The sequence below is a fragment of the Falco rusticolus genome, chromosome 3, assembly GCF_015220075.1.
Source record: "Falco rusticolus isolate bFalRus1 chromosome 3, bFalRus1.pri, whole genome shotgun sequence".
NCBI classification, from domain to species: Eukaryota; Metazoa; Chordata; class Aves; order Falconiformes; family Falconidae; genus Falco; species Falco rusticolus.
The window spans coordinates 119471775-119492790 of record NC_051189.1 but is presented as its reverse complement, the minus strand read 5'-3'; the positions used below and the strand labels follow the sequence as shown (position 1 = coordinate 119492790).

General features: G+C 44.7%; 1 protein-coding gene across 13 annotated transcripts in view; it reads right to left on the bottom strand.

The window, feature by feature from the left end:
- The window catches only part of EYA3 (EYA transcriptional coactivator and phosphatase 3), a 59355-nt gene that overhangs the window by 3181 nt on the left and 35158 nt on the right, over positions 1-21016 (bottom strand). For 5 of the 13 annotated variants that reach the window (XM_037378718.1, XM_037378719.1, XM_037378720.1 and 2 more), the window contains 11 exons: positions 18107-18244; positions 14665-14747; positions 12329-12512; positions 8776-8915; positions 6870-6953; positions 6173-6262; positions 4179-4342; positions 3230-3390; positions 1467-1581; positions 931-1052; positions 555-655 (listed from right to left, as the gene is read on the bottom strand). In XM_037378718.1, the coding sequence (XP_037234615.1) occupies positions 555-655; positions 931-1052; positions 1467-1581; positions 3230-3390; positions 4179-4342; positions 6173-6262; positions 6870-6953; positions 8776-8915; positions 12329-12512; positions 14665-14747; positions 18107-18244 (1382 nt within the window). The remainder of the gene's footprint in view (positions 1-554; positions 656-930; positions 1053-1466; positions 1582-3229; positions 3391-4178; positions 4343-6172; positions 6263-6869; positions 6954-8775; positions 8916-12328; positions 12513-14664; positions 14748-18106; positions 18245-21016) is intronic. The other 8 variants (XM_037378722.1, XM_037378721.1, XM_037378715.1 and 5 more) reach the window with 3 other exon arrangements.

The window sequence follows — 21016 nt, the reverse complement described above, 5'->3', positions numbered from 1 at the left end:
TGCAGAGGCAATGTCCTGACAGTCATCTCTGCATTTTGCTGCCTTTAATTAGCATGGCTGAACAACCTGTTCAAGCCTGTCCAAATAAATCAAACTGTTTGCTCCTTGTTTGTAATTCAGACTAGTAGTAGATGCTGTGTATTGATCTGATCGTCACCAGCAGTTTTCCCAGCTGAGCTGGCAAGTCTAACACAGAGTTTATCACTGCTTGACAGAACCAAGTCCTGACTCCCTCTGTGCTGCTGACAAACTGCACTATCCTAACTGATAGCTGCATGCTATGATCAAGACATGCTACATCAAGATACTGTTTTACAGGGACAATGTTATATGCAAACCTAAACAACAGTAAAACAGAAACTTGAAACCCCCAAGAGCCAGAAAACTTCCCATCTTAATGCGGTGAAAGATCTCTTGCATCTCAGGCCAATTTCCCCCTGGCTGCCCCAGCCTGAAGAGTTCAGCCCTGAAAAAGTGTCCCTGCATAAAAAGACTGCTGCAGCAACTTCCCTGTGCATCGACCACATTCCACCCCTGCAGAGTCAGAAACCCACCTGCTTAGCTGCAACCTCTTCGTCACGCCCATCTCCAATTACCACATAGGTGACTTTCTTTCCAAATCGTGACACGATCCTCTCAAAACAGCTCTCTTTACCTGCCGAAAGACAATCCCACTGTAATGAGCCTTAGGCAGAGAGTAACAAAAGCCTGAATAGGTCCCTTCTTCCCAGTACAGAAACACATCCTTGTCTTAATGGGAAGGGGCTAACACCCAGTTCAGCTGTGAGGCCAGGAGCCACTGCTGTCACACGGCCAGCTGGATGACAGCCGCCACGGGGCTGCTCAGCTGCAGAAATTGTTTCCTGTATAAAAATCCCAGGTAACCCATAGCAGACACCTCAGTGCCAGGTACGCAGCACAACCCCTTACCTATTTTTGTAGCACTATAAATATTTTCAATGGGAAACACTTCGCCCAATCCATACAGGAGAACTTTGGCAAGAGCGGGCACCAGCTGGGTGGTCGTGATCAGGATGTTCACACAGTTTTTTCTAAAAGAAGAAAACACATACGGTCAGTGGTGCTGAGGGCTACTCTGGGCAGCTTGCTCAGCTTTCCAAAGTGCCACATGCTTTGTTGTCCTGCCTTCAGGAGGCTTTCTAGGCCAAGACTTTTGATTTGTGATTTTTGTTTGCTTTTTGTTTTGAACCGAAACTCTCTGGCAGAAATGCAATTTTGTGAGCCCAGTCCTATTAAGGGGACCTTTCTAACAACAGATATTGCAGCAGAAAAATCCCAAATGGTGCTCAGGAGTGGAGTTCCTGCACTCATTCGCTTTGCTTCTCGGTACTTGTAACAAACAGCAGTCCTATTACATATGGAGACTGCTGCAACACAGCACTGCGTGCAAATCTACGTGAGAGAAAGGGCTGAGAAAGCAATATATACATTTCCAGTTTCCATACCTGGACTGTATGAGTAGCAGGGACTTTAATGCCGTTTCCAGCCAGGAATCTGTTAGCACTTCTATATCGGTCCTTAGTCGCTGCAGAGCTTCCCTCTTCTGCGGGCTAAGAAGGCCTGGAAGGCAAGCAACACAAGAAGTTTTCCCAGCTGAGTTGGCAAGTCTAACACAGAGTTTATCACTCAGTTTAACAGCTGCCTGTTCTGCAATAAATAACACGGTACTGAAGGCATTTGAAAGCTGAGACTGTTTTGAGCCAACAGGAGAAACCTGCTTCCAGCGACACAGGTGACGCCAGACACCCATCTGTGACACTGACTGTGGGGAACTGGGTAGATAATTTTCTCTGTTTATTTCAAACCATTTCTCAGGATATTTCAAACCATTTCTCAGGATATTTCAAACCATTTCTCAGGATATTTCAAACCATTTCTCAGGATATTTGTTACTAAACGCACTTCTCTTGTACAAAGCACTCGCAGCAGTAGGTGTTGTCCGAGGTGACAGGCAGCAGGGGAAGGAACTCCTGCAATCACCCTCTCTGACCTCCTACTTCCCAAGGACCTCTTCCACTTTAATCCTTTTTAGATATCCTTTTTAATTTCTTTATCACTGTATTTTTTATCCCTTTTAGATACCATTTTCTCAAAGTATCCAGTTTTGAATTAAAAGCAGCCAGAAATGGAGCCCATACACTCAAACCTGCTCCCATCAGTAAATACAAAATGAAAGGAGCGCCTCAAGTCTGAACCTCTCTCCACCCAATTTCCAACCAGGACATAAACCCTCCACCTCACTCCAGCCCTGAAGTACACCAGTCCGCTGACAATGAGGCCACGGAGGGACCCACTGTGGGCTGTGCTGACAACTGCTTTACCATGTGGACAAGTCCTGAAAAACTTTGCATCCAGGTTTCCCACATGCAAAATACGGAATAACGGTCTGAATAAGGTTACTGCAGCATATTGAAAGGCAGACTTAACACTGATGGGATTTTTAAGGCTGATAGTCATAGTTTTGAATACCTGGTTCTTAAAAAATATGTTCAAGGAAATGTTCTATCAAGTTGTGTTTCGGATTTTTTTTTTGTATAAGGCAAATGGTACCAAAACCCACAACCCACCAGGCTGAGTCACCCTGCCAGGTGAACTGCTCCAGCAGCACCCCCCCTTTCCCAGGGATGGCAATGCCAAGATTCAGACTAAACAGAAAATCTATCTACATTTGATATCTGTGGTTTGCATCGTTATTACTACTTTGGCATTGGAAGGGAAGCAAATCGAGAAGATTTTAAGTGACTTTGTGAACAGATGTCATGTCAGACTATGAGCACGATGGCCAAAAGGGTGAACGCTGTATTTCTTGACAATGGCATGATAAAAGAAAGATTTTGTGAAGACATAAGTGAAAAGATCTCCTAAGCAGCATGACAGACAATTAATTTAGGCCTGTTCTAAGCAGACTGACAGGCAGCCTTTCATACAAAATTACAAAGGGACGCTGCACCTGAATTTTCTCTTAGATACAGGATTGGACTGACCACCTCTATCTACATGGTAACTCACAGACTGCACTGGCACGCTGTTCAGTTTTGGAAGACATACCCTCTCAAATTCCATGGAGGTTTGATCCCATTTAGCACTAGCAGAACGGTTACTTTTCATACCCAAACATTCAGGAAAGCAAAAGCCCTGAGAAAGGCCAGGGTCTGGCACCACAAACTGTTTAGTGCTCAGATAAACATCAGTGCAGATGAACGCTCACCTCCGACATTAGTTTTGTATTTGTCGTAGATCTCTCGTACCCTGCGGTAGCGGAAGGCCAGTTTTCTCATCCAGTCCACTCCACCCTGGACTCCGACTGACGAGCTGTGATTCGCATTACTTCCTGAGCCACTGAAGCCATCCGTGGAGAAATTGTAGTTGCTATTTCAGAAAAGCAGATCTGTTACATGTGCCGTAACAGCAGAACCACTGCAGTTTTTCTGGCAGGGTTGCAGATTTCAGCTCTGGCAGCAGCTAGAAAAGCACCTCGGAGAGGAACTCTGCACAACCACCACCGCACCCCGACAGCAGAGACCGACTTCTACGGGCAACGTACTCTTGACACCCAACTACATTTGCTGCCCGTTCTGAAGTGCTGTACTGAAATGCAGATTCAACTCCTCTTTCACACCCTCCACTATAAAACCTTCCTTTGCTCTTTTGACTGCTCCCTCCTCTGCGATACAGAGCATCCTTCCCCCTAACCCCTTTCCCATCCCGCAGTGATAAACCCCACACAGTATCTTCCAAACATAAAGTCTGTTGTCTTCACATCACAGCTGCAGCTCCCCAGGCAGATGAGCTGCTTTACCAGCAGGAAGCAGGTCCCGCTTCACCACCTTCCCCATATTATTTCTCCCTGACAGGCACTTCATAGACCTTTCCATGAGACAGTTCAGTTCATTAATTGCAAGCAGAAAACTTACCCTCACCCTGCCTGACAGTGCACAATCAGATCACAGACGGATGCAAACCACAGGGAGACTTTTAAAGGTCAAGATCATGAAGTCTGGAGTGCTCGTTCTGCATCCATCATATCATTGAGCACACAAGCAATATTTAGCAGTGGACAACATAATTCACATTGTAATTCCAAATGTCTTCATGTTTTGTAGGTCTTCAAAGAAATAACCACCCAGCAAACAAACAGCATTTGCCAAGTTTCATACCTTGCACAATGCTGACCTCCATCCCTCAACCCCATCTGGGTTTGAAGTCCCCACAAAAAACAGATTACATGAGCTATACACTTCATGCATCCATGAGTACACCACCTTAAATCTTGGCCATTGTCATCAGATGCCACATCTTCTATGTGTACCTGGTCACACTCCTGTTTAAGAAAAAAATTAAAGTCACGCTGTTGTAATCCAGAAACATACTGAAATTTGCAGATTAAAGAAAGTGTGACACAAAACAATCCCCTCACAATTCCCAACAGCAACAAGCCATGCCATACTGCCTCTGCAAAGCTATACATAGCTTCCATCAGCTTTGTCTCCCACTCCTAGGTTTTACTTCTCAGCGCCAACAGGTCCTTGCCGAGACTGGGATTTGAATACCAGAAAAGTCTGAAAGCAGCATGTGTCCATGACATTTAGAGTTACCTGCAAAAAAGGATCTTCGACACTCACTAAACAGGTTGGACTCAAAGCTCACTCACCATCTGAAACTCTTTTTCCATTTCACAACAACAAGCCAAACAAAACCAAATATACCCCAAAACTACATTATCTGGTCAGGTATTGATATTCCATTTCATGAACAGAGCTCATGGTTAATTCTGTTACTGGAGAGCCACAGCACAAGCCCTGGAGTGAAGCATCAGCATGGTGACACTGCCAAGACTCTGGTAGTTAGTACAGCTAATTTAACCCAGAGATAAATTGCAAATACCTTAGGACAAGAAATTATTTTTCCCCATTTCAAGAATTTCCTACTGCTGCTACTAAACCAACAACTACAGCAAGTATGTGTAACATACCAATGACTACCTTTCCAGCACAGGAGACTGTATTTGGTGGGGTTTTGGTGGTTTGTTTTTTTCTGGGACAGGGAGGTAACTGTCATTACCACCTTTGCAAAGTTCACAGCAGCAAGCAGTCACAGCCACAAATGGAAACTTCATTTAAGTTTGTATTTGCATCAACAAAACCTTCTTGTTTTCCCACAATGTGCAGCAGTGATGCACCTACAATTCTTCTTCTATTCACAGTTCTTATTCAAAAGATTCACTGTTCTTATTCAGCCTTACTAAGCTTCAAACTAGTTCTGTAAATTCTGCAAGTTAGGTTCATGAATTCATATTTGTGGACTCATCTCAAAGAAGAAATGAATCAGATTTGCTACTTCCTACCATTTAGTTCCAGATTCTGGCATAACTTCACGTCTTCCTGTATAGGTCGCATTACTGCCTCCATTCCTACGTGATAATTCATCAGTGCACAGCACAGGGCATTGCCATGATTAAAGCAAAGATTTATATTCAACTTCAGTGGAAGTGGTGCACAACAGTGAGATGTATTTAATTTGGTGAAGAGTACTGCACGTGAAAGAGGATGGGAGCTGATCAGAAGTTCTTGAGGCAGGATGGGAACGGCAGAGCGGCAGAGACAGCTTGCAGGAAAGAAGAAGGGCAGGTGCTGTGGGACCTGCAGCTGCGCAGCACGCCTGTCTCTGGAAGCGTGTCCTTCACAGCTGTTACATGGCCAGTGCAACCCACTGAGGCACCGGCTGAGATGCACAAGTTGTTTCCTGTCCTTGACTTAGTCAAAGCCCCTGAGAACTGACACGCTCGAGGTCAGGCCACTTTGTTCTCCACATCTCTGGTCTCCATTTCAAAACAGGACCAGTGAAAGCAAAGTTTACCAGTTCAGAATGCAAATATAAGACAAAGCCCACATCACTCTTGTTATCTATACAGGTTCAAGCAGAAACCCATCAGATTGCTACGAGAGCTCATGACACTAGAAGCCTGCCGAATGCCTGTCTCAGGTAAGTGAGCACACCTCTGACGCGGCTGTGCTTAGAACCACTTAGCTCTGGCAGACTGTTATTTTTTGGCATCAAGCGGCTCTGAAGCACAACAGCCCTCACAAATGGTGCACCATCATCCCGACCAGGTAATGCGGAGTTTTGCCTTTCGAGAACGTTTGCCATGTACCTCCAAGTCATTGAAAAACAAGTGAGTATCAGCTACTTCAAAAATCATCTCCTCCATTGACAGACCTGAGCCAATCACTAGGGTTGGATCCTGGTAAAACAAAAAAAGGAAAATGTAAATTCACTGTGGTTAAAGGCAGAAGTAAATTGTGATAAATCTTTCATCAGTTACATCGCAGCTTCCACTGTATATCAAGACTGACATAATTCCACCTGCATTCAGTGTTGTGAATTACAATTGCCCTAATATTTTACATAACTCCATTAAAAAAAACAAACCACACCCACATTCTGGTAATACACTGACCCAAAATGTAACAAAACACTTCAGTACTGCACAGCAGGGACTGATACATTTTCAGAGGTAACGCAAATAAACATTCAAAAATCTTCAGTATTTTGAAGGATAAAAAATACTTTCTTTCACAATGTGCTATGACCTCAATAATTCCTAACGATGACAAAAACCAGTTTGAGATTTTAAGACTTGTATTGTTGAAAGGCGTTTGTGATGTCCATATCCTAGTTCTGTATAAAGCCAAATTTAGTGTCCTTTCCCCACCCCAAACTGCCAACAACTCAAAAGTATCACCTTATACATTTAAACCAAAATATAATTTTGTATTCCTTTTCCAAAGATCAACATTTAATTCTGCATGACAAATACGGTTCTTCTTCCACAGAAAAGACAGTATTACCTTGCCATATTTTTGAGCATAAGACCCTGTGAGAAGTGAATGGAAGATTATGATGGTCTCATCCAGGTCCCAGAGAAACACTCGCTGCACAGAGAATAAAACAGTTTAGAGCAGAAACACTCCAAGCGCTGAGCTACAATAAAGGAGCAAGTTTTAGGGTTAACTTTGTGGTGAGTTGCAGTATGCTTTTAACAGATATGAATGACAATATCCATCTTACAGGCTGAACATATTATTAAATTATTTCAGTTTATGCAGTGGAGTTTCTGAGTTTCTATACTGCTACAGTGTGACTACACACTCAGAGTAAGGCCTTCTTGCTCAAACTATTTGAAAAGCTTCTCTTGCTTTTATGAAGTGCTAATGAATTTTAGAGCCCTGCCAGGGTAAAAGTTTACTGTCTGTGATCTGGAGAGCACCAGGTAAATGACCTGGGCGTTTGTCAGACACCTTTGCTCTGATGAAAAAGGGGGACTGGCTGCCACGAGAAGTAGCAGAGCTTCAGTACAGAAGGACTTTGATAAACTTGAGAACTGGGCCAACAGGGACTAGAAGAATGTCACTCACTGCAGATTCTGCACGTGGGGTAGAACAACCTCTCGTATCGGCCCAGGCTGGAAGGAGCTGGAGGGGACAGCGGGCACAGTATGAGCCAGCAGCACCCTCCCTGGGGTAAGACGACCTGCATGCTGAACACTGTGTGCCTCGCTGGTTGAAGGAAGGTGCTGTCTCACCCTGCTCAGCACTGGGAAGGTCACCCCAGATTACATCCCCAGTTCCAGAGGTACGTGAGGGAACGAGAGGGGCCAGCAAAAGGCTGTCGAGACGGTCAGTGGCCCAGAGGAGAGGCTGAGGGAGCTGTGATGGTTTATCGTAGCAAAGAGGAGACCAAGGGGGATCTAATAGCAGACCACAACTAGTTGAAAGGGAGCTGCAAAGATGGAGACAAATTCTTTTCATTAGTGGCAGAAGGAAAATTGCCATGGAAAAAGAAGGAAAAATTTGCAGCTTGGAAGAGTCCAGCTGGAGAGAGACAACCTCCTTCCCCAGGTCGATGTAGTAGTCCTGGGACAGATCACTAGACAGATCTAGAATCTCCAGCCTTGGAGGTTCTCAAGACTCAGCCAAACAAAGCCATGGTTTCAGTACTGGGGACAGCCCTGCTCCAAGCAGGAGAAGGTACTAGACATCCAGATCTCTCCTCCACTGACGCCACTATGATTTCAAGATGCGTGTAGGTGATGCTTGTCAAGGACCACTGAAGAACTCATTTGGGCCAGTTCTCAGACAGCATGGGTCACGGGAATTTCCCAAATAACATCTCAGCACAGGAAAGACATGGACCTCCTGGAGCTGGTCCAGAGGAGGGCCACAAAAAATCAAAGGGATGGAACACCTCTCCTGTAAGGAAAGGCTAAGAAAGTTTGGGTTGTTCAGCCTGGAGAAGAGAAGGCGCTGGGGAGACCTTATTATGGCCTTTCAATACTTACAGGGGGCTTATACGAAAGATGGGGACAAATTTTTTAGTAGGGCCTGTTGTGACAGGACAGGGAGTAATGGTTTTAAACTAAAAAAGGCAGATTTTCACTAGATGTAAGGAAGAAATTTTTTATGATGACGGTGGTGAGACACTGCAACAGGTTGCCTATAGAGGCTGTAGATGGCCCAACCCTGGAAATGTCCAAGGTCAGGCTGGACGGGGCTCTGCACAACCTGATGTAGTTGAAGATGTCCCTGCTCACTGCAGGGGGGTTGGACCAGATGACCTTCAAATGTCCCTTTCAACCCAAGCCATTCGATGATCCCCTTCCATTTCCATGGAGAAAGAGTGAAAGAAAGAGAGGAGGACTTTTACCACCACCACTGCTCTGCAGCGCTACCTGTAGAAAACAAGATGGCTACTTACCTCTAGTTCACTGTCCTGTGAGGAGGAGGTATCTGCTTTCCTCTTCCCCCTGTTCTTCCCAGGGATGTTTTTTCTTGCCTGCTCATCTAACTCTTTACTTGCTGTTGCTCTTGATAACGAAGGACTTGTGGATGCATCTCCTAAAAGAAAGAAATCATCCCCTCATGTCTCAAAACAAACACCAGCATAAAGCTTACAGCATCTGGCCACAAACCTCCTTTGCAGAAGGTAAGATGTTATCTTGCTTTATTGATGCAGTAGTAGTTGAACCCTTATTAGAACATAAAACATGATTTCTTTGTCCCATCACTTCAAAGCAGCTGTCTCCTCAATTCAGTCCACCAGGACTGAGCTACTTAACTGCATCCTGCCTGCAGTACAAAGCCAAAGAACCTTCTATCCTAAGGTCTGAAACCCCTCAGATGTCTCACCACCCTGGAACTGCTTTACTACTCAATTAATACTTCTTGAGAGAGTACCAGAAACCCTCAGTCTGGAATGAGTGTACAAAGGAAAGCATTTCTCCCTCCCAGATTTCCTGGACTAGTGTCCTGCATCCGGCTGGGAGAGAGTTAATTTTCTTCTCAGCAGCTGGTTCAGTGTGTGCGCTGGATTTGGTGTGAGAATCACCTTGATAACACACTGAAGGTTTTGGTTGTTGCTAAGTGATGTTTATACTAAGCCATGGACTTCTGGGTTTCTGAGGCCCTGCCAGCGGGAGGGCTGGGGGGGCACAAGGAGCTGGGAGGGGGCACAGCTGGGACAGCCAGCCCCAACTGCCCAGAGGGATATGCCAGACCATGGAACGCCATGCCCAGTGTACAAACTGGGGGAAGAAGGCGGAAGGTGGGGGATGCTTGCAGTGACAGTGTTTGTTTTCCTAAGTAACTGTTAGGCGTGACAGAGCCCTGCTTTCCCAGGGATGGCTGAACACCTGCCCAGGGGAAGCAGTGAATTAATTCCTTGTTTTGCTTTGCTTGTGTGTGTGGCTCTTACTTTACTTACTAAACTGTCTTTATCTCAACCCAGGAGCTTCCTCGCTTTTACTCTTCCGATCGCCTCCCTCATCCTGACACGGCGGGGGAGCAGGGGAGCTGTGTGGAACTTAGTTGCTGGCGGGGGTTAAACCACAACAACTAGTCAAATGTATTTTGTGTCAAGCAACACTACACAACAGATGATGTTTCTACCTCTGCATAGGCTACTCACCCCTGTGCCACTGTAAAGCCTTAAACGGTTAAACCGCAGCCAGCGCACAGTTATCTGCAGTGTGCTAATCGCACGCAAATCCGCAGTGTGCTAGCTGTGAAGCAGACTCACCTAGACTACAGGTCCATGGGCCTATCCAAGAATTAGTAAAGAACAACAGGGATGATCTGGGCCCTCGAGACAGAGACTTGGCCAAGCACTGTGGCCATGGCTGATGGGGATGTATTATAGAGCCTGTTCTGCTACTGGTAAGAACACCCTTTCCCAGGGAAAAAGGAAAGCACCACCATAAAATAAAAAAATCATGTTTTGATGTGCAGAATATTATGACCATGATGGGAGATACTGTCTGAACCCTTTATTAACAGTTCAGGCAGAAGAGTTAACATCCCAGATGTCTGCCTGACCAGTTCAGAAATAGGATCAGAACTGCAGTGGGAAGGCTGAGGGCACAGAAGACTTGAAAGAGCCTGAATCCAGTCTGGCTCTTGAAGACAAGACATTACAATACCTATGAAAATTAATGCAAAATGGTGAACTTGGAGAATTCTTGAGCTAAGAAAAAAGCACTGAAAACATTAACAACTGGGCCGCTCCCTGGCCCATGCCTTGAAATAAAAGGTCAATTCCTTAGGTTTTCAACATCAAATGAGAACAAATTCTCATGGGTAAATCTGCTGTTGCTCACATCAGCTAGAGGCCAACTGCTTCCTGAAAGAGGGAAAGTGCTTGAAGCACCATGCTTCTTGATTTACAGCATCACAGTGCGGTGTTTGTCATCCCCGTCTGCAGCATCCATAAGGTAAAGGTGAGAGAGGTCTGGAACTTCACTGAGTTAAGGACTCTTGATTTGTATGCTTTGCTCACTGGCAGCCACCCATCCCTGCTCTCAGGCTTCTTGAACAAGTCTGAGGAGCTGGCAGAGCCCAGGCACTACTGCTGGACATGGGGAAGATGGAGAAGGCAAAGTGCTGCAAGGCAATCACTCGCCACCTCCCACAAGCAGGCCGATGCCCAGCCAACGTCCAAGCAAGAGCAACCCTGGAAGCTAAACACTTGCTTCAGTTTTTACTGCTAAACATGACAGTATATGGTATGGGAAGTCCCATTAGTCAGCTCAGGTCAACTGTCCCAACTGTGTCACCTTCCAAGGTTCTTGGACAAGAACACAAGCTGGCTGCAGGGGGTGTGGAGGGGAGAAAGCCTCGACACTGTACAAGCATCCTTCAGCAGCAGCCAAAACGCTCCTGTGTTATCAACACTGCTTTAGCCATGAATCCAAAACACAGCACCAGCAGACTTGCTATGAAGAAAGTTAACTCCATCCTGGATAGACCCAGGGCACCAACAAAAATGAAGACAATCTATATTTTTTTTTCTTCCAGTCTACCAAGTTACAACAGGCAGCAGATTTTGATTTAAAACTGTTCAACAATGCGATAAGAATTTCAGAACTTCTTGTGTAAGACACTGGAAGAAACACTACGTCTTTGCTCTTGTCCTTGTTAAGTATAGAAAACTGTATTTTTGGTAAGGAAATTTTAGTCAACACCACTGCAAATGGTACATTACATGGCATTAGTGGAAAAGGCCAGCTAAAGTTGTGACTTCTCTAGAACAGTCAATTAAACCTTTTCAATCCACTTTCTACATTTCTTCTCTTACCAGCAAAAATCTTCTCCCTCGACAAGTGCCAGGTAATTTACTGCTATCCAGAAGCAGATCTACTCACATGCAAAGCACAGCAGAAGAGCTGTCATTTCAAAAAATGGTTTACATGAAGATGCAGAAGAAAGGACAGGATGTACTCCTGGGCACATCGAGGACCAACTCATTGAGAGGTGATGGCTGAACTACAGCTCTTGAAAACGCCTGAGTAGTGTCCGGAGGGTTCCCATAACTGGGACTGGCAGCTATGTCGTGGCTATCAGGTAATCTGAATATCTAGCTGCGGGAGGGAAAGAGCTAGCAGGAGCTATTGAGACTGGATAGCCCAGGTGAACACCCAGCCCCAGCATGACAGAATCTACAGTCCCCAGGGAGCTGCTGTTGGCAACTCTTCAAGTCACCCCTGGAACCCCCTCTCCCTAGGGCATTCAAAGAACGTGGTAGGTGTCTACTGAATCGCAGCAGTATAAGACTTCCAGCAGGTCAGTCTGGCTGCCCACCATAATACTCCGCACACCAGCGAGACCAGCCTGATAGTGGAAGGCAAACGTCCCGTCCAGGCCCACACGCAAAGGTGCTGCAATCACCTTCTGGAAAAAAGTTTTCCCCATGTCTGCACACTGTAGTGTTTATCAAAGGTATTTTGCAGCCCCCCTGTTAAAGATCCAGTCGTTACCGGAGGAATGCCTCTGCACCGTCCGCGTAGGCACCATGGCATTTGGTTTTTCGGTTGGATACGTAGTTGTTGCTAACGCAGAACTCTCCGTGCTGCTGTCCGACGGCGTTACGACTCCAAAGCCAGAACTCGGGTAACACGTCTGGTACTGACTTTGGCCCAGGATTGTGTATGTAGGATATTCCTGTTAGAGGAAAGGATTTGTTATGATAGAGCCCTTCAGGAAACAATATTACATGACTGGTCGTGGGATCAGGAGCACAAGCGGCCTTTTCTTCTGTCCTGCCAGTTACAGGGAACGAGGGAGCATGTCATCGACAGATCATACAGATCAATACCTGAATCAAGGCCTGGTGGCAAAGGCTACATTTCGTGATTTCTGATCATGGGTCAGCACCATTTATACAGCACCAGGCCTGCTGGCGACAGATGGGGTTCACCTGTCTCTCAAAGATGGGAAAGGACGCTAGGGTTTGGGCCCCTCACGGGCAGAGGGACGCAGAGGGGCTGGAGCGTGTCCAGAGCCGGGCAGGGGGCTGGGGGGGGTCGGCCTGGAGAGGAGGGGGCTCGGGGGGCCTGATCGCTCCCTACAGCTCCCGGACAGGAGGGTGTAGGCAGGGGGGGTCGGTCTCCTCCCAGCCGACAAGCGACAGGACAAGGGGAAACGGGCTCAGGCTGCGCCGGGGGGCTCAGATCGGGTGTTGGGAAACATTTCTTCACCGAGGGGGCAGCCAGGCACTGGCACAGGCTGCCCAGGGAGATGGGGGGGGGGGGCGGTGTCACCATCCCCGGGGGTGCTGAAAAGCCACGTAGATGCGGTGCCTGGGGACATGGGCCGGTGGTGGGCTCAGCAGTGCTGGGGCAACGGCTGGACTTGATCTCAAAGGCCTTTTCCAACCTAAATGATTCTGTGATTCTATATTAAGATGACTTTTATGCTAGAATATGCCTGTCAAAGAGAAATCCCAGCACAAGCACAGTCTGACTTTATGCTATTTCATTCTGTCTGTGTAAGACACCTTCCAAAAGGGCTGGGATCTGACCTCCCAACAGTCCTGCACACGGGCAGGTTCTGCAGACTGGAGGCTAGCAATCACAGGGCTGCCACTCTGTCTCCAGTTTCTTCAAAAAATAATTCATTATGAATAATGTGACAGCAACAGGGGAGTATCAAGTGGATGCCAAAGCCACCCTGTGCTCTGGAATTTGTGGTTTTGTCTTGTGTTTTATTTTCTGAGAGCAGATGTACTGACAGCAACAGAAAGTCATCTTGGCACTGGCTGCAATGCCAGCTACAAGAGCTACAGATAAACTGCCTTTACTCATGTCCTGACTTCAGCAAGCAACTATTTTGCACGCTGTGATGAAAGGTATCCATTTATGAAGACTATTTACTCATTTAGGAGATCACTGATCACCTGAAGCTGTGCTTGAGGATTTTAATTTCTGCTACAGATAGTAAAGAAAGCAGCCATCCCAAATGTCATGTCACACTCTTCTAGCACACAGTGCACTCCTTGGTTCCCTCAAAGAGCAGTGGACTTGTGAACCAGGCACCCTGGTCTGCACTACCGAAAGAAAAATCTTTTTTTTTCCCCTTACAGCTCCAAGCAATTTTATGTTAATGAAAGAAACTTAAAAACCAACAGCACAAGCATACAAGAATTTTTGTGCATCCATTGCATTTTCCACACTTCCTATATTCTCTTTCTGCAGAGTTGTGACATTGAAGGGCTCCTTTGCATATCTAAATACTCAGAATGGCAGTTAACACTGACAGTGCTATGTATTACCTGCAGCAGGTCACAGTCAGGAGGAAGGGCTCTATGCTAGCTGCAGGGATTTTTTCCTTTGTTCTATTCTAGCACCATCAGAATGCATCTCCTACTGTACTGTTGTGGGGTTTTAGTTTGTTTTGTGTTCAACCTATTTTCCTTTCCTTGCTGAGGGAGAACAAAGGCATTGAAATAACATCCACCTATAATCCTCCCTGTAGGTTTGGTTCTCAAAACAGTTTTCTTCTCCACTGTCTCTCTTGCAGAGATCTCAGTACCCTGTTTAGAGATCCACCTTCCACACAATCGGCAGACAAGGAAACTGCTTTGAATATACGAAGTGAGTTTGTTGCAAAGGCCAAAGGGAAAAGCTTTATGGTTAAAGAGACAGAAAGAGTAATTTTGCTGACCTGGAGTTCCATACCAAGCCCTATAACTCTAGTACCCATTGTGCTCCATTTGAAGCGATGCAAATATTTGCCCTGCCTTTGTTAGTTTTGAGTAACATGTTAAACAAAGGTGAAGGAGATGCTGCACATAAATATAGCAAGGAAGTTTTACCTGTGAGATGCTGGCTACTGCTGATGTGGAAATATTGACAACAGTTGAGGATGTAGAGACTGGACTGGCATTGGTAGTTGATGCTGTAAAATTAAGAATTACTGCATTAAATGCTTCTAAAAAAATCACAAAAGACAAGACAAATCCAGGTTGTGAGAAAAGTACTTACTAGGCTTATGTGCAAACATTTGTGCTTCCAGTACCAGTCTGCTTGTAACAGCCAAAAAAAGAGCTGGAGCATATTTTCAAACCAATTACGTTTCATCTGGGATTACAGGGAAGGAGAGCTAGCGTATCTTTAAAAACAGTACTATCAAAATGTTTCAGAAACCTTTTCCCTCCATGCCTGCTAAGCAACTGGAGTATAATTACAATGGCTTCACATCTTTACTAAGAGTTTTGAGAAGACAACAATCATATTCTGATGTTCAATCAAGTAGTAGTTGAAAATTAATCAGAACACATCAGTAAAATGTGTTAGGAAATAAATGTGTTTAAATAGCCCTGATAAAAAAATTCTCTCTGCGTTGGACTTAGCATATTTAGTCTAACTAGATTAAAAAAATTAAGGAAACAGTAAAAATATTTCAAATAGTATAAGAAGGGTGCTTCCTAATGGAGAAAGCGAACATATCTCCCCATATCCCTGTGAGACTACAACTGTTTCTTGGATGAGACTTTCTGAAATAATTTGTCAACAGCTTGTAGGACAAATTCTTAAGAGACATGTGGTTGTTAGTGTGATTTTTAAGATGTTTAATAGCCTCCATGTTACTGCATTCCGTTCCTCCAAAACACAGAAGAGGCTGCTAGAGCACTGTCTGGGAACACCAGTCATTTAGCAGATTTTGTGGTTTTACAGCCCCAGGGCTACTCCATTAAGCATTACTCCACACCAGGTTTTGGGACCCTCAAAGATTAGTGAAAACAAATAATGAAATTGGCATGAACAAAATCAGGATGTACTAAACCAGGTGCCAGCAGAAATACTATTTTTGCTAAACCTTCTGTCTCTGCACACAAATAAAACCAAAAAGCACTTTTCGATGCTTATGAAAAGACCTGGAGAAACCCACAGTATCGCCTGCTTCACCATCACTCTGAGAAAAGCCCTCACTTTCTGCAAGTAACACCCATGCAGAATTCACCCCAAGACTGAAAAAGTCAAGCTTCTGAAGGCTTCAGTCTTTCTACCCCAGGGCAACAGACCCCACCATGAACTCTCCATCAATGTAGCACAGATACTACCTGGTGAAAGCTCCTGGAAAGAGGAATGGATCCAAAATATGCCTCAAAAAAGATGAAACCTGAAAGAAATGTATCTTCAAAGAGGTGCAGAAATACACAGTATTTACAAGAGGTGAGAAATGTGAAGGGTGACATCTCTGCGGAAGCAGAAACGAAGGTCAGTAATTAGCCCCTGGGAAGCCCCTCATAGATCGGAGCAGCCGTGTTCAAAATCAGATAGGAGAGAATTTGGGGGGAGAACACAGAAAAGGGAAAAAAGGCTGTACTGAACAGCAACAATGGTAATGAAGATATTCAAGTACCTACTGTAGCTACACAGCTACTAGAAGCACAATTGTGAGAATAAGGTACCCATGACAGATAGTCCTCATAAGCAACTGCTGGAGAACAGGGGCCAGGGCTAGTTTTCCAACTAAAACTTCTTCCAACAATACATGTTACGGAAACAATCAAGGCTGTTATTACCTGAAGAAAACGTCACTTCCTAGGGCACTCTGAAGAGCAGCTCTCCAGAAAAGGTCCTCACTAACACAGAACAAACCTGCCGTGAAGCTGGAGGAGATAAACTGTCTATAAAACAGATTATTCTATCACCTCTCTCAAGATTATCATGGAGAGCAAACAGAAAGTGATTCTCACCTGCAGTGCTCTGAAGAGGCTGCTTCTCCACTGAGATAGATAACAGAAGGTAAGAAATCATAGAAAAAAGATTCCAAGTGCTGGGATTCTGGTAAAAACACAGATGCCCTCACGTGAACTTCATTGTTTATCTTAACTCTGGTCTCCTTCCAACATTTTTTTAATTATCCTTTATCTAGTCAAAGTTATACATCAGATTTTTACAAACGGCTCCCACTACACAGATTAACCATTTCTTCCTGCACTGTGGGTCAGTTCCTTTCACCTGTGAATGGGCCAAAACCACACAAAAATGTTTGGCATGGATGTGCCAGAGGGGACCACTTCATGGTCTCGGGTTTAAAAGATCAGCAAACAAGTACGGCTTTGAAGTTGCCATGACTCTTTTTCTCTTCTCTCTTTCTCCCCCACTTCCAGACCTCATCCTCAGATCTTACATCCCTACCTCTCCTGCCTTATTCATCCCATTCGGCTTGGCTTCAGTCTTTTTCAAAGATGTTTCAACCTCCTTTATGTGATGGGAAGAAACGGCAATTAATGCATTTTATGTTTCACTTGGCTGCTTTGCTCTCTCGGGGAAGAGGGGATACTCCGAGCTGACAAAAGAAAAAAGGTTTCACCATGATGACAGTCAGGCTCTGGAACTGGCAAAATCTCCATCCTTGGAGATTTTTGAGACCCAACTGGATAAAGCCCTAAGCAACCTGGTTCTGAATTGTGTTAACTCTTCTTTGAGCAGGAGGCTGAACTAAAGATCTCCCAAAATCCCTGAATTATTCTATGAAAATATGACACAAGAAATAGGTTAAGAATTCCTGAAATGTTTTTTAAAACCTACAGAGAAAGAGACAATTTTTCACAATTTATTACCCAAACATAAATGGCAAAAATCCTGCCTAAAAATAAATATATATATATCTCTATATATATCTATATATATATATCAATTTGCACATATTTGCCTATGGATCAATATTCCATTATTCAGCTAAATGGCACATTTACTCCTAAAAATTGCTTTGGAATCTGGTGAAATTCAGCACCTGGCTTCTTAGATGTGGCACTTCCAGCAGTTGTGATATTTGCAGGGTAGTTTTACACTGAGAAATTCACTTTCTAGCGGATCTACCAACCTGGGGTGTATGATATAGAAGAGCCATCTACCTTCAGAAGTAATTAAAAAAAATATGTTTAAAAAACTCCAGTGTCAGACAGTGTATTTCCTGACATCAAGATAAAGACCACCAACAAAGAGCTTGAGCTGCAAGAGCATTCCCAGTAAAGGCATGCAAGAACACAACATTTAGTCTCCTCTTCCCTTCCCGTTTGCTCTTCACCCTGTTAAGTCCATCAGCGTGGCACCACCAAGCCAGCCTGGTGCATACAGAGGTACGTAGCAAATACAAAACCAAACACAAACACACGCACAAAGAGAGAAGAGGCAAAGCATAAAGAAGCATGCACAAACCAAGAACAAACGTGCAAGCCTCTCTACCTGTGGTATCTGGACTCAATTAGGTGGAGAGAGATGCAGATAAAAACCATGCCAAGTTACCTTCAATGGAATAAGAATAATGTGCTGGGCTGGGCTGGCTTGTGGTTAACCCTGTAGTGCAGGTAAGAACACTGTGCTGACTTGTAGATGGAGTCTGAATTAAACCACTTTCAGGTTTCATACCTGGCCACAGTGCACCTGAATTGGATAAATTGGACCAGTTACAAACAAATATGCTGGGACCAAACAGCATGCTGCTACCTCAGATTAAGATCTTTGCTTGTCACAAAAGCAAGTTACAAATCAGACATGGAAAATTTTAATTTCTGCAATAGTAAGTGCTGTCAGGCTGTGCATGGATTAGAGCTGCTGACAAAACTGGCTGAAAAAGAGAAAATTAAAAGCACCAACAAGACCAATTTCCAAAGCTTTCAACTAAAAATCTGCTAGTGTCACAGTAAGATTCACTGCCACGTCGGTACAAAGGAACTGCTAATCCCTTTGATGTTTGGGCTGAGTTGCACAGCACTGCAAATAACCTCAATTATTACATAGTGAGGCTGAAGTTGATATCTATTAAGGTCAAGGTCAAGGCTTCCACTACTTCAGTGGGCTTTGGGTTGACTGTCTTAAAACAAGCTGCAAGTCAGTAATTTTCAAAGACTTACAACTGCGAATATGGAGCTACAAAAAAAAAAACAAAAACAGTGGAAAAAAGAAATCTAAATGTTTCTTTAGATTTTCTGTCATTCTGGAAGGCATTTGTAACAACACTGGGCAGAGCACAGAGACAGCCAAGTGACTGTAATTCATCTGTACAAGGCACACAGGGGCAGCATGGTTTCAGCTCAGGTGCCGTGTTAAGGTCTAGGCTAGCGCACAGCATCCGACTGAAGTAGCTCGGCTCAGGCCCGATTCTTCAGGGCTCTGCAGGCTTTTGTATTTCCAGACCTACAGCCAAAGTCAAACGCATTTCTCCCTGGCCCTGGTTAGAAAGCAGGAATCAGTTGAGAGGATCTACTTAAAAACAAGCAGGAGGTGTGCAAAGCAGAGGGAGAAAGGATGTTTGGAGCTAGACACAAAGTTCAGGGGCAGTAGAAAGTCCACCCTCCTCCTTAACCCCCCACAAAAAGGAGCACTAAATCTGTGCGAGCCACCTGCAGCCTTTCGCCCACCCCAGCAGGACGAGCCACAGGCTCTGAGCTCCAGGTCTCTTACCCAGAAGACACAGGAGACTATAGAGCTGGACAGGAGCAGCAACTCCAAGAGCTTGCTCCATGTTGTAGCTCTGTCAGAATTAAATTATGCAATGTCTCTTTGATATATTTACGTATCTGATCTCAAACTGTCACCTGTGAGTCAAGTCATTCACCTATCTGTACAGCCACACCAGGGTTTTGATTCTTTGACTCTCAGGTTGCGACTTCATTACTGTTCCAAGCCTCTAGAACTGTGATAACTGGCAAACAAAAGGGAAAGACTGATTTAAGAAAGACTGTAGATATATTGTAGGAACTCCAGAACAAAATTTATTGGAAACAGATCCTCTAAGGAGATTGGGAGTAGCTGTATTTGTTTAGTCTGGAAAGGGTGTGCCACAATCTTCAAATAGGTGAGTACTTTTCTAGAGGGCAGAGTAACCGACAGTTCCTTACAGCACAAGATAGATGGACAAGGAGCAGACAGCAACATAGTGAGATGGTCACAGAGCACACAGAAGTGCCTAACAACCCTAACAATGATGCACAAACCAACTCTGAATGCTGTAGGATAATTATCACTTAAGGAGTGTAACCCCAGGTCTAACACACACGTCAGTGCGGGAGCTGACTCAGGTCACATGTTAAGGCATCTTTCAGCCCCTGCTTTCCATGACTGTTTCTTTGTCACCTCTCAGTACAGACACGTTCTATCTTCCATACAGGAAGGCACACTCTGGGCCTTGTCCTTCCCTCTCATTCTGCACGACATTTATAAGCTAGCACAGCCTCAAGGATGACAGAGAGGAAGCTGGGTGAGGGGGAACAAGAACTCCCCCTGTCCAACAACAGCACTGCAGCTGGGCCAGAAGAAAGTCACAGGACATGTCTGGCCCCACACAGGACAGCCCATCACTTGTAGGTTTTTCTTGAGTTACTGCAAACCATCACATTCCCAGTGTTTCTCATGCCAACTTACAGCCACACGTATGCAGCTTGTATGTCACTACTCTACTGCTTCTCTAATAAAATCTCTCCAGACCACAAGTATGTCCCAAGCAGAACTAAGTACCATCAAAAAAGTATTACAGCACAAGGAGAGGTGACAAATTGGCAAGAGCATAGGTCATCTCTTCTCTGAAAACAGCATCCTGACCTGAGTGATCTTAAAACTATGCTTGTGTTTCTCAGCTTGCTTGAATTTCCTATTAAAAATACATCTGCTTTGTTCCAGTTTACATAATCCACGATGCCTTCTTTTCGGCATAAAACCAAGTAAGCAGTAGAAGGTCACAAAACCTCTGGAACAGGCCCTTTGATGCTGGTAAAACATCTGAGCAAGCTGGGCACATCCTTACCTGCTTAATGGAGATTTTTGTGATCAGAAACAATTTGTAGAATTTCCTCTGCACTTGCATGTTCAGCCCTCTACCCTCCACCTGTCCACCACGCCATGCAAGGTCCATCTTCTCAGTATGATCAAGCAGGTACCACTCCAGTATGATTTCCATTACTAGAAATATGACTTTTAACACCTTCCAAACACTTAAATTCAGACTAAAACTTCAGGTATTTAATAACAGACCTCAAAATCCATATCAAGACATTTCAGTAAGTGAACACATTTCAGAAGACATTTAACAGAGAAGAGTTCCTATGAAGTTAACAGAAAATGCTGACCTCTTTGCTAGGTCTTCAGAAGAATTCCTACTGTTAAATTCAGGGTACTACACTGAAGCAGCTAGGCACCCCCAAATTCCAGAACCTCTGG